We start from the raw sequence: 14,096 nt of genomic DNA, 5'->3' as shown, positions 1-14,096 counted from the left end.
TTAAAATCGCATAAATGCTTATCATTGTGTGTTATACGAGGTCGTCATGGAGCATATACTTCGTATAGGTGAAAAAGAGTATTCAGAGAAGCATTTGAAGTTCACGAGATTGAAAATTCTTCTAAACACGGAATATTTTCTCAGATTATCTAATTGCTACTCTTTTGCTAAATTATGTACACAACGTTCTTATTTCAACAGCATTGTAATATGATAATCATTGAGGATTATGCTGTTTAGTGCAAATAATTCCATGGATCGGTGATTGTATAAAAAAAAACGATATGGAGTTTAATTGATATAATAAAAGACTGGCGTCAGTCTTTTGTTTACCTTTTCATTCACCATAATAAAGTCATTAGGTGAATTTAGTTTATTCTCTGCATAATTTATACAGGCAATGCAGTGGGATGTATACAATTATTTAAGTAATTTTGTATGTTTGCACTTAGAAAAGCCAATAATTGCAATTTTGTGTCTTGTTGAGGTGTTTTTGAATCCAAACACACGCTGTTGCATTTTCTTAAGTGATAGCGTGCTATTCTTATTGATTTTTGAATGGAATAAGCCATTTGGATGTGTGCGATTTTGGTGGTTAGAAGGGTTAAATTTACCTGTGTGATGTTTTATTAACTCTGCGTTGAGAAGGTGAAGTCTAAACTTGTTTCACTTTCGCTATCATTTTTCAATCCAAATGGCCCACCGAAACACGAATGTCTCATTCTGAGTTTTGAGTTTGTGTTGGATTTTATGCTGCGGTTATGATGTCATATGGTCAATTTAGTGAGGTACCTTGTGGTGGCCCAGTGAGAGCGTATTTCTCAATGTAACGCGCGTGAGATATGTGCGTTTAGAAGAGACTTATCACAGGAGACTTTTTTGAGAGAGAGGGAGAGAATACAATTTGGTGTGTTAGTGAATTAGAATTTTTTTTATTTTATTTTATGTACTATGTGCCAATGTGATATGTGTGAAGGGGAATCTCATGAATTGCGCAGTCAATGTAAATACAACTGAGCATACTCAGTAGAGTGGGATTTTCTCTTCACTGCTAATTCACATTGTACGATGAAAAGCATCTCACGTTTGTTTAGTCGGACACACGCGAAAATTTGTTCTGTATACAAAATTTTGTTGATTGATAATACTTAAGTGTGGCTAGTATCAGTGGATAATTAGTTGATCTTCCTATTGAACTACTGTTTCTGTTAGATCATAGCTTTGTTGGTGTAAATTTATGTTAGGAAGTGTTTTAGAGTTTTTTGAAGAAGTGATGATGAAATGAAAAAGTGTGTTCCAAAATTTTTGTGTATGAAGACAAAGGCCAAGACGCTGGAAGTATGCGTATAATGCGTATGCTTTTTTTTGTAACTGTTTGATGTTGCAATTTTCGTTGCTCGATCTTGAAGATACGGCATTATACATAGTGTTTCTTGGTTTTTTGTTACTTCCATATAACCGCTCATTACGTATTAGAGATCAATTTTTAGGGAAAATTATGTGAATCGGAAAATGAAATGGGACTTCGAAATTTTCGAAAACCGATAAATTTTCGAAAATTTCTCCTGCTGATTTATCCCTAAGATAAAACATCCCTGTCTTTGAAGTAAGGGAAGAGCTCCCCGGATCGGAATGTTAAGAGACATATTCGATATTTAATTGAAAATATAAGCCTCAAAGTACTATTTGGTATTTTTGTTTATGCTAATCGATATAATAGTGATCCATTTAACTATATCTGTGCAATTGAATTTTAAATTTTTACAGAAAATTAAAAACATATAGGTTTAATTGCAACTATGTACTCTGTACCTCGGATCGTCACAAATTTAATAAGGTGTCTCACAGAAAATTGGTTTTATAAATAAATATGATCTAATGCACTGCATTCTTGTGAGAGTTAAATAGTAAAAAGTAACTAATATTATTTAAAAATTAATTTGAATTGGTGCAAAAATATGGTAATAACCTGACGATCCGAGGAACACTGCCGATCGCTGGTGCTCTTCCCTTATGTCTTGTTAAACTAGAAAGTCAAGATCGGTTCAAACCGGGGTATTTCGAAATTTTCCGGGGTATTTCATTGAGCCAGGAACCTATAGAAACCTAGCCTCGTGGTTAATTTCTCAGATAAAATATCCCTGTCATCTGTTATAACACCCCAAGTATGTCTCGGCTAAACTAGAAAGATAGGATCGGTTTAACTTCGGGGTATTACGAAACACACCTCACTGAGTGGGCTATGATAGTTGGTCTTGGAATATGTCCATCTGTGGTACCTTACCTAGATAAAATCTTCCTTCCGACTGTTACAATTCTCCGCAATGTGTCTGTGCTAAAATAGAAAATGTGTTAGATTTTCTATTTAGAAAGCTAAATGAAAGAAAACGTATATAGGATGAAAATAAACAAATACAGTGGGACCTCGATAGAGTCAACTAATTATTTCCAGGCCTGTTGACTCAATTGGATTCTTTGACCCTATCGGAATCCGAAAAATTAAAATTTTGATATAAAGGGGTATTATTTTATGTTTGTACTAGATCATTGATAAACTCAACACGATAGTAGAATATTTTATTAAATTAATCCATAAATTCTTTACCGTCTGGCCCAAAAAAGTCGTGTGTTTAGGCAAAAGTTGGAGATTAAGGAATGATTTTTAAGAATATTTTTATTATTAGTAAATACATTCAGTCCCGGGATTATGCACATTTTCGGGACCGAAAAAATTCGTGAAATAGCATTATGCATCAAGACAATTTGCATACCCGCAGGCAATTTCTTTTTAATGAATTTGTTTAAAAACTTTTTTGCTCAAAAGTTCTAATTATCTGTTGCTTATTTTTATTTTTGATCCAAATTTTCTTTTGAGATACTGATATTTTGAATTAAAAATGTAATTTAAAATAAATTTACACGTTTTCTTTAGAAGCATATTTTTTGATTGTTTATCATGTACATTTTTTGAAGAAGTAAGATCTTTAAAAAGTTCGAATAAATTTAGAAAAGTTTCTTCGCTATGTTATACTCAAAAAATCTAGCATCCTGTACGTTTTTTGTAATTCTAGTTCATATTTTTTGTTTTTGCCATTTTCACTTACAAATTAATGATGGCTCAAAATTCCTTACATTGTAATCATAGACCTAATCAAAAAATCTAAAGACAAGAGAGAAAAGACAAGAGAACTTTCAATCAGTCAAAAAGCTTAAAATGACGTAAAGAAAATTATTATTTTGTTCAAAAATGATTACACGGTTCATATACCTACGATTTTTATCACAAAATTACCATGTCCTTACATAAATATTTTTTCTTGTGTTCAAAGTGTTACATTGAAAACAAAATAAGACTGGCTTTTATTTCGAAAAGATCATATTAAATCATATAATATTATTAGTTGAATAATATGAGAAAAGTCAACTCTATCGGAGTCAATTTGGGTTCAAGTTGACACTATCGGAGTCCGTAGAGTAAAAAAATAGCTGTTGACTCTAATGACCAGCGCACAATAACTTTTGTTTGTAAACATGTTTTCAAAATTTCCTGTGAGAATGAGCGAGATAACTAGATCTAGATCTCACTCACTTTCATTGAAATGCCAAAAACATGTTTACAAAACAAAAGTTATTGTGCGCTGGGCATAATGGAGATTGACTCTATTAGGGGTTGACTCTATCGAGGTCCCACTGTATATAAGACAATATTTTTCATGTATTCCCCTTTAATATTCTTTTTGGAATAAAAAATCAATCAGCAGTAAAAGTTTAAAATTAGTCACTAAAAAATAAATTTGATCAGCAAATTAATTTAATATGACCAATAAATATAATAAGGCAGTCAGCAAAATATAAAAAAAAACAAGCTGTAAAAAATATTCAAATGCAAAATGTTCAGACCAAAATGAAAAACAATCAGTAAAGTATTAAAAATGAGCATTAGAATATTAAATATGAGCAGTAAAAATATATTTGGTCACTCGAACTGCTGTCCTTTTACAGTCCTTTTTTAAACTTTTTACTAACCGAATTTAATTTTGTACTGTACGTTTATTCGAAGTCTTTTTTGTTGCAGAAGATTGGGCTGTAGATTCATAAAAATAGTAAAATAATAACAAATTTCAAATATTAAATTATTGAATTTTCTGTGTATGAAAAGTGTAATATTGTTGGCAGAGCGGAAATTATGATTTTTGAATAATCTTACCATCTTACATAATGTTTAAAGCGGTGTCGACCAAAATCCTGAAAACCAAAATCCCGAAAAGCCAAAATCTCGAAAAATCGAAATCGCGAGGAGACAAAATCCTTAGGGGGTCGAAATCCCGAAAGCCAAAATTCCGAATGGTTAAAATCCCGAAAGAGACGAAATTATACGGAAAATAAATGTGACACTTTTGAGAATTCGGGATTTTGTTTGTCTAGATTTTGACTTTTCAGAATTTTGGCCTTCGGAATTTGGGTCCATTCGGGATTTTGGCTTTTCTGAATTTTAATCCATTCTGAATTTTAGCTATTCAGGATTCCGACCCATTCGGGATTTCAGTTTTCAGGACTTTGGCTTTCTGAATTTCGAACCATTCATAATTTTGACTATTCGGGATTTCGACCCATTCGGGATATTGGCTTTCGGGATGTTGACTTTTCAGAATTTTGGCTTTCGGAATTTTGGTCTATTAGGGATTTTCTTGACTTTACGGAATTTTAATCCATTCTGGATTTTAGCTATTCAGGATTACGACCCATTCGGGATTTCGGTTTTCGGGACTTTGGCTTTCGGAATTTCGAACCACTAGGAATTTTGACTATTCGGGATTTCAACTCATTCGGGATATTGGCTTTTCTGACTTTGACTTTTTGGGATTTCAGCCTTTCCGAATTTTGGCCTATTCGTGACTTTTTCGGCTTTACGGAATTTTAATCCATTCTGGACTTTAGCTATTCAGGATTCCGATCCATTCTGGGTTTCGGTTTTCGGGACTGTCGCTTTCGGGATTTCAAACCATTAAGAATTTTGACTATTTGGAATTTTGATCCATTCGGGATATTGGATTTCGGGACTTTGACTTTTCGGGATTTCTGCCTTTCCGCATTTTGATCCATTTGGGAATTTTAATCCATTCTGATTTTGGCTATTCGGAATTTCATTCCATTCCGTATTTTGGCTTTCGAGACTTTGGTTTACGATATTTTGGATTTTGGGATTTTGGCTTTCGGGATTTTGACTTTTAGGTACTTTGGTTTTTGGTGATTTCGGCTTATTTACAATAAGTAAAAACGTTACGTTTCATGCAGTTTCACATCCGCATTTCTCGGCAATTCTGGTGACATTTCGGAACCCAAATGCCCGATTTTCTGAGATTCTACTGCATGTTTTTGGATATGTTTTGAAAACGGTTTCAGCGATTTCTTTTTGCATTCTTAAATGTGTTTTAGAAATAGTTCAGGCGGTTTAGGCGGTTACTTTGCTCGATATACGCCAATGACCTCTATTCATTCCATTTAGTGTTTTTTTTTAAGGTCAAAGCTTAAAGCCTCTTAAAATATGTATTTCCCAACAGATTTGTATCAATATTGGGATTCATTCGAAAGGTCTTGAAATTCTAAAGATATTTGAATTAGTCCCAAATAATTCAAAGTGCTTAAAGTCGAGCACATTGCGAATTTTTTTTCGGACTTGATCTCTAAAACAGAAAAAAAGTGAGTGGCGCGGTTTTTGGAAGTAATACAACCACATGTTTCCCATCATCACAGTGAATGATTTAGAGGTAGTGTTTGGTTGTGCTGGAAGTGCTGGAGAGTTGAAGCACGAGTTATCTCACAAAGTATATAATATGCTATGTATAATGGTAAAAGTGGGGAATATGTGCATCTGATTGAGGGGCCCCGCAAAAAGGAGAATCAACAATACAACTCCAGCAAATGTGGAATCTCTCTTCGCGGATCTGCCGTCTTTTCAGTATCGAACCGGCTTTCGTGAGAAATTGTTGAAGGTGTCCACAGTTGCACAAGTGTACCAGGTTTTTTTTCTTGGTGGCATAATCCACCCATTTGGGAGGATTTTTGTACTTTCCTTCGATTGTTTCGGAGGAAATTGTGAGGGTGTTTTTAGTGGAAAAAAGTCACACCTTTTTTGCGTGTGCAAAGATGAAGTAGTGCTTTTGTCCCTGTGGAAAAGGTGAAATTTGGGCGTGGGACAGAAGGGAAAAGAGAAAGGAAATGTTTTCACCAACTGAATTGAGATGAATTCTATATTCCTATTGATTGTGAATACCGAGTGCCTTTGAAGAGAGGAGAAAGATTTGTTTTTTTATATTGATAAGAAAAGTTTTGTATGACGTGGAGTGGTCAGAAGTTGATCCCTGCATTCCTATGAGAAATGGATGAAAGTCGACGGTTTGACGATAGGGAGAGCCCTGGACGGGGTGTATGGCGAAGGAGGGGCCATGGGGATGAAATTGACGGAGAAGTTGGACAGGTGCGTCGTCTCGTGGAGCGATATGAAGAAGAGCCCACGGTTGAGGAGACAGAAACAATTGAAAGGACCTTTGAAGAGGGTGAAATTGGTGGACAGACTCGTGTCTTCCACATGGAAAAGGTCACATTCCGGAAATCTGTGAGACAGATTGAATTTACAAGGGAAGACTCAGGTTTGAGTTTCCCATCGGAATCCACATTCCAGAGAACACCCGAATCACCTCCATCCACATCGTGGAGCAGGGAGGATTCGGCATTCAAGTCCCAGACCTACAGCAGTAGCCCATCGAATGTTTCACCATCGTTGGCCTCACCAATTTCTCACGGTGCTGATGACAGTGGTGGTTCATGGCGCTTCCGAACAGGACACCATCCATTCCATGCCACCGGTAGTGCATCAAAAGTGGGAATCGTAAGGAGTATCTCACAGTATGATTCCCACATCAAACAAATTCGAGGTGAGACTCCTACACTCCTACTAATCCTCCTACAAACCCATATGCCAAAGGTCAGAATAATCCTCAAGCCACCCACAAAATCGTGAAAATTCTGTCAAGGGCAAAGGTCATACGTAAAATTTGTGTCGTAGCGAACAAAAATAAGAAAGAGAGAAACTGGAAAAAGAGCCTTCGTCTATTAGTGGAAAATATTGTTGGTTTTCTAGTGTGTTTGCTTTTAGTGAATGAGGTCATCGTTGGGATATCTATAAGCATCTCGTGAATAGAATTTTTAATCATTTAGAACAAACGAATTGGAGTCAATGCAAATAAATAGCTCAGGTTCACGCCAACCGGTTTCCCATCCTTCTAACATGTACATATATTTTCCTTACTTAAGGTGTGCGCTTCTCATGAATCTCTCCCCCAAAAATATATATAGAGAGAATTCAATGAAGGGGGCAGTCGTCATCGTCCAAACTTATAACATGAATAGCGTGAGCGCCAATTGATTGTTCACATAATTCTGTGAGTGAGTGTGATGTCAATTCTGCAGAGGGTCAATCATATTTGCATTTTATGAACTTGTCGCATAATTTTTCACTAGTGGACTGACATTTTTTTTTGTGCAGAGATGAATGTGGGGAAATTTGAATATTTGGTTAGTAAATACCTAATTTTTATTACTCTAGCTCAATTTACTTTTTACACTGCTCGAAATTTAGAGATAACCTAAGCGGACATTTCGTCCATATACGAAAATCCCCTTGAATCATTCCTAATAACAGTTTTTCAAGGTCAAAGGTTTTAAAAGCCCTAAAGAACGGATTTCTCAACCGAAGGGGTTTATATTAGGACTTGCTAGAAAGGTCTTGGAATTTATCACAATTTTAAACAAGTTCCAATCGGTTATGGATCGGTAATAAACCGGTAATGAACCATAAGTAATTTTTGTTCGAAAATCAATTCGCTCCTTGGAAATTACAAGGGGTCAACTCACTTTTTTGCAATTTTGAGATTCTAATGCAGAGATGTGCAAGAACCGTTGAAACCGAATAAACGTCAAAATAAGTGTGTTTTGTTAGCGTTTTGACCATTGATTTACATGTTTCTTTTGACGTTTATTCGGTTTCAACGGTTCTTGCACGCCTCTGTTCTAATGCACTTACAAGGGAAGTACTCGAGTCATCAAATTCATATAAATCTAGGGCTTTGCTCAACTACGCAGAAAGGCATCAAATTAAAAGTGGTATATTCAAAAAGTGCGAAATTTGGTTAATTTTTTTTTTAAATTCCCCAAAGTTGAAAATTACACCTTACGCAGCACATAATAAAGAAAATTCGAATGAGACTGCATACAGCGGTGAATCAGCGGTACAGCGCAGGACATTCAACGGGAGTGCCGAGGGTTCGATCCCTGGCTCCGTCTTTTTTTCATTTTGATATCTTTTTTTTTTTTTTCAATAAAAAATTCTATTCTTTATTAAGTAGTACTATTGTAGTGTAAATTGCTTATAGTGCCGAATGAAAATCCTCAACAAATTTTTAAAAGCGATGAAAGTGCATCGCATAATTTAGCGAATTATCAATTTGCTAGTAGAAGAATAAAAAAAAAAACTGTATTTACTTACAATCAGCTATCTGAGGATCGTTGTAAATATTATTTATAGTTTTTATTGAAATTTTATAAAAGATTAGAAAAGTCGAAGACCCAAACCAATTTTTTTTTGGAAAAATCATAAAAAAAATTAACCAAATTTCGCACTTTTTGAATATACCACGTTTAATTTGATGTCTTTCTGCGTAGTTGAGCAAAGCCCCAGATATGAATTTGATGACTCGAGTACTTCCCTTGTTAGAAAGACAATTTAATAAATTTTCAGATGATATAAGTCATTAAATTTCGTTATTAGAAAAGTTTTTCAAAATTTTAATTTTTTTGATTACTTGCATAATTTTGTTTGAAGTAAAGGGGAACAAAATATATTCATCGTTCAAATTTTTGTGAAACAGGGGACTAACTCAAGCAAGTTGATCCCTTGTCATTATAATTTCAGCAAAATTTGCACACAATTTAGAACAACAAGGAGCTAACTCATTAAAAAACATATTTTGAAAGGTAAAAATATAAAAGTTTCGATGTTTATATCAGTGCTCATACAAATAGAAAAGAAATAAATTGTTTTTGTTCAGTCATTAAATTCAGATACTTATTTACACAAAGTAGAATCTTTCATGCTGTCTCCTGAAAAATGGTCGAAAATTAGTTGGTCCCTTATAATTTCCAAGGAGCGAATTTTATTACCTCTATTATATTTTTGGCGGTTTGCGGAATCTTAGTTTTTCCGTTTTGTTTTTTTTTTACACTTTTGTCCTTCTCAGTTTCTCTTTGGAATCTTTGTCTTCGGTAATTTTTGTTTCTTGGAAGCTTTATCTTTGAAAATCTCGTGTTTCATATTATTTTACACAGGTAATATTTTATTAAATAAAATAATGAAATTACAACGGGAAACTCCGTGTTTTGGGAAGTTATCATTATCACCTGTCGGGGCAAAGGGATATTTATTGGAAGTTTATAAAATATACTCGTGCAAAATGTATGAAAGATAAGATTTCCAAGGACAAAGTTTCCAAAAAAAAAACGAAAATTACCAAAGACAAAGATTCCAAAGACAAACTGGGAAAACAAATTGGAAAAAACGAAGATTCCCGATCAAATTTTTGGCAATTCTTTGGGTGATTTATAAATAGATTGAAAACGGTTATGAACCGCTAAGCAATTTTTAGTTTTTTTTATATAACTATTCTTTATTTTTATCTATTAAATAAATCAAAATCGGTAAATGATTCAAAAGTACTTTAAAGAAGTAGCATTTATACATCACATGTTCGAGTATTTCGCAAAGCATATTATGCTTTACCACGCCACTTTTCAATCTTTTCAGCAAGATTTAATACTGCAACTAAAATAATTGACCGTTTTGAGCAATTTTGGCTATTTTGGAAAGGTATTGAAATAGTGAATTAGATAATAATTGCAGTACCTTTTCAAAATGACAAAATTCGTTCGAAAAGGAAAACTACTTTTTTCTGCAAGGGACATTCTTGAGCTATATTTTCTGAAATCAAAAGCGGGTTAAAAAAGATTTTCAGCATCATTAAGATGTTAAAGATATTATAGTAACTAAAACAAGCATAAAGCAAACTAAAGAGATATTTACTTTTTTATGTAGAAGAAATGAAGGCCTATACAAATCCTCATGTAACTCTTATTTTTTGATTTTATAAACAAGAAATTTTAGGATTCGAAAATAGGCTTAAAATTGGAGGTTTAACACGGTTACTGAAGATCTATAAGTTCAAAATTGAGTTTTAAAGTATAGTTGTTATAGGCAAAAATCAAACGATCAGTAAAAAATTCTAAATGGGCAGTAAAAAATTAAAAATGAGCAGTAAAATATCTAATTATGGTCGGTAAAAAACTTAAATCTTTACAAAAATGGGCCTAATTTATATATTTAACATTTAAAATATTTCCATATAGAGTGAAAAGCCCCTTATTTTCCCTTTGGCAAAATTTGTCTTCAAATTTTTTGGCTTATCCACAACTTGACCTTTGCAGTAGTGGAATAAACTGCTAAGTCCATTGTAGACAGCCCAGGAGCGCCTTCCCGTAGTATGGATGCTTCTATCATGCTCCCGGAGTTGTTAGGCGAAGGCGGTGCATTGTTATTGTTACATGTGAAAATTGCCTAAATTAGACTCGAACTCACAACTGTGGGAGTCGAGTCAGAGATCTCATTCGTCCAAGAGCCAACGCTCTTGCCTATTGCGCCACTGAGATCCCCTACTATTGCTATGTTTCTTATTGATTAAAATTGGTTTTACTGCAATGGAAGTTTCCAATAGTCCACAAATAAATGAAAAATTTATATCTTGTTCAGCTCCAGGTTCAATCAATTGTATGAATAGACTCAACTTACTAATGGAGCAAGAGTTTAGTGAACGTGAAGCTTAAGTACTACACTTATTACCATGAAGGTTTAGCTTATCACCTCTCCATGAGACGAAAAAAAAGCAGTTTATGAAACTGCCCCACCCAATGCTAAAAATAGAACAGCCATATAACTTTCATACAAACAATTAGCAAAAGTGTTTTGTTTAACTTTGGAATTCTTTTGGAGTTTATGAATTCATGCAACACATGTCTCGTTGATTTTAAAATGTCATAGAGCTTTCGTGAAATATTTTCTATAACAAGTGGTGGAAGAATTTATGACTCCGTGTCTCCGATGTTAGCGAATAGTTGAAATGATTGAATTTGCATGATTTTATTTATGGGTGACATATTGTAATTTCGGTTGGCTCTTTTTGAAATCATATTCTTTTTTTTTCGTTTTGGAGGATAGAAACTGAATATCAGCATGTGGTTGATTAACCCTTCACGAAAGCTAATGTATTTGTCCATTTGACATCAAATGGATGGAAATATAAAAGTTCGAAAAGTGTTGTATATACGCCATTGGCGTGTGTATTGTTGTTTTGGTGGACTCTGTGAATTGAAAACCGCTCCCGGTTGCGTAATTCTCTGAATATTAATTGTATAATAATAGAAGTTTTATCAGTTACACACACGAAAAGAGAGATTATGACTTTTGACGGACAGTAAAAGTAAATTGGCTCAACCTTGAAAAATTAGAGACTTTCTTTCACTCGCGATAAGATGAAGATGACGTGTGTTAATGGGTCAACCTAGTAAAAAAAATATATTTATAGATTTTTCCATTGAGCAGTTGACTGAATTTATGAAGTGTGCACTCAAGGATTCAATTTCAATAAATTAAGTTCACTGCTCACATTACATCTTGGAGTATCATTGCTTGCATGGCTTTTCCATAAATACGATGAAGTTGTTGCCTTATGCTCGTGAGGAAAATCGATACTAGACTGCCGGTCACTGTGTGGTCTTATGAAATGTCTAAAAACTCTATGGAGACTGAACATGGAAGGACTATATTGATTTTCTAATTATTGTCAGCTGATTCTCATGTGCCCTTCGGATTATCTAGTATAAGGCCAAATGTCCACTTACTGGCCGTTTTAGCAAAAAGCGAAATCCATTTGTCCATAAATTCTCTTTTATGTTCAATTTAAATTAATTTGGAATATAAAACACTCATCCAATATTACAGGAGCGCAATAGACACAACTCTTCTAGTTCTAGTCACAAATATGTCATTTAGAGCACGAGTGGCCTAACTTAATAGGGAGATGTATATAGGATAGACTTCTTTCGAACTGAGAAGATCTCAAATGTAGGGGAAAAAGCGTTACCTTCGGACGACTCAAGCTTCGATCATATTCTTAAAGGATTTGCATCACACCTTTGTGTATAAAAATTTTAGTGTTTTATTGAATTTGAAAAATACAATTAAAATATTTAAAGTAATGCCGGCTTCAGACTGGAGGTTTAGCCCAGTTCCCGAAGATCTCAAAAATCTAAATAACAAGCCATTTTATTGATTTTTCAAAATCTAATGGAATATTTGTCATTAATATCCAATCCTAAACAACAATTTCCTAAAAAATCTTGCCTGATAAGGAATTAGAGGACTTAAGCCAGATGGATAAACCTTAGGTCTGAAGCCCGTATAAGACGGGTAATTCCGAATGAAGTCTATTTTGGAATTTTGAGATTTTCTCACTGTTTCAGATGGTCAAAGTAAAAAAGAAAACTACGAAGAAGTACAAGAGTTTACATTCGAGAGTACTCCTTCGTTTTCAAAGTAATTTTTATATTGAGAAACCGTAAAGTTTACGTTTAATGTAGTATACGGTTAATACGAATGGGTTAAGTGGATGCAAAGTCTCTTTGAAGTAACTTGCTTCTCGAACTTCTAGCAAATTTTAACTAAACTGAATCTTAGCACAGTTTAAAGGATACCATCTATCTTTTCCTTGAACGTCTCTTCGGGTTCACTGTTTAGTAGTTTTCCTGACATTCTCTTAGCTGGCAAAAGGTCGTGATTGGATCATGATGCCTTGTTCCTGGTAGAATATTTTCAGCTCAGAGTTCGGTTAAATACGATATTCATACACTCAGAAAAATAATCGAGTAAAATTTACTCGAATCGATGTTGAATTGACTCTTTTTCGTTGTGATTTTCGATTAACTATATTTTAGGGTTGATTTTACTTCTATTTAGGTATAATATTCGGAAGAGTTGTTTTAACTTTTTTTTCCTAAAATTTATATGGCAAAAGAGTGTAAATAACTTTTTTTAAACTGAAAATAACTAGTCTTAGGAGTTAAAATAACTCGTTCCAAGAATTTAAAAAAAAATCTTTTTTGGAGTTAAAATAACTCTTTAAAATCCCAAAATGGATAGATTTTGCAATTTTATGTTTTTGTTTTTTTATTTTATCATTTTCTTTATTTAAATTTTCTTGATCTTAATTTCCCTATATTCCTAGCGAAATATCACGTATGATGCACGCACGTGCCTTCATGAAACACTGTTAGGCATATTTATAGTTGATGTTCCATATGAACTTTGTCACACGAAAACCTTCTTGACTGAAGTATATTCTTAAAACGAAAACACTTAAGCATATACTTCAGTCGAAATGAAATTTTACATCGAAAAAGAGTATTAATTACATCGATATCCGATGAATTAATTCAACTCGTACGAAGAGTTGTTTCATTTCTATTTACTAAAATTTACAACGAAAAAAGTAACAATTACATCGATATTCGTGGAGTTAATTCAACTCTGCCATAGAGTTGTTTTAACTTTTCACGTTTTTTCTTAGTGTAATCATCATGAACTGGGTCCTTTACTGGTCCTATTCGTAAGTTTTGTTTTTGTTTTCTCTCTGCTGTGTTTCTTTTTTTGTTTTTTTTCCCCTTCTTTGTTCGTTCTATTTCGGGGTTAAAAATATCTCTCTATACATAATTTATATTATATCCATTAATTTATTATTATTATTATTACTATTATTTTTTTTATTTTTTTACCCTCCATGCCAAACGGCTGCCACAATCAGTACAGTTGGCTAAGTGCTCGATTTTCGTTTGAAGCTCAATTTCGAGGTTAAAAAATAATCTGAGAGAAAAGTTGCACATGGACGAAAATGTTGCTAATAAAATTCTCTATCAAACCTAGAAAACAAATTGTT

At 33.7% G+C, this 14,096-nt stretch overlaps 1 protein-coding gene across 9 annotated transcripts in view; it reads left to right on the top strand.

Annotated features, from left to right (window-relative positions):
- Nucleotides 1–14,096, top strand: part of LOC129806649 (muscle-specific protein 300 kDa) — a 153,596-nt gene that overhangs the window by 21,173 nt on the left and 118,327 nt on the right. Inside the window, exon 1 of one of the 9 annotated variants that reach the window (XM_055855393.1) lies at nucleotides 5,767–6,935. The exons of the other annotated variants lie outside the window; for them this stretch is intronic. Coding sequence (XP_055711368.1) covers nucleotides 6,380–6,935 — 556 coding nt within the window. The 5' untranslated portion in view covers nucleotides 5,767–6,379. Of the gene's footprint in view, nucleotides 1–5,766; nucleotides 6,936–14,096 lie in introns of those variants that run through there. 9 annotated transcript variants of the gene reach the window in all.

This window comes from Phlebotomus papatasi, chromosome 3 (genome assembly GCF_024763615.1).
Source record: "Phlebotomus papatasi isolate M1 chromosome 3, Ppap_2.1, whole genome shotgun sequence".
NCBI lineage: Eukaryota > Metazoa > Arthropoda > Insecta > Diptera > Psychodidae > Phlebotomus > Phlebotomus papatasi.
The sequence above is the reverse complement of the archived record's forward strand: the minus strand, read 5'-3'. Positions and strand labels throughout refer to the sequence as shown.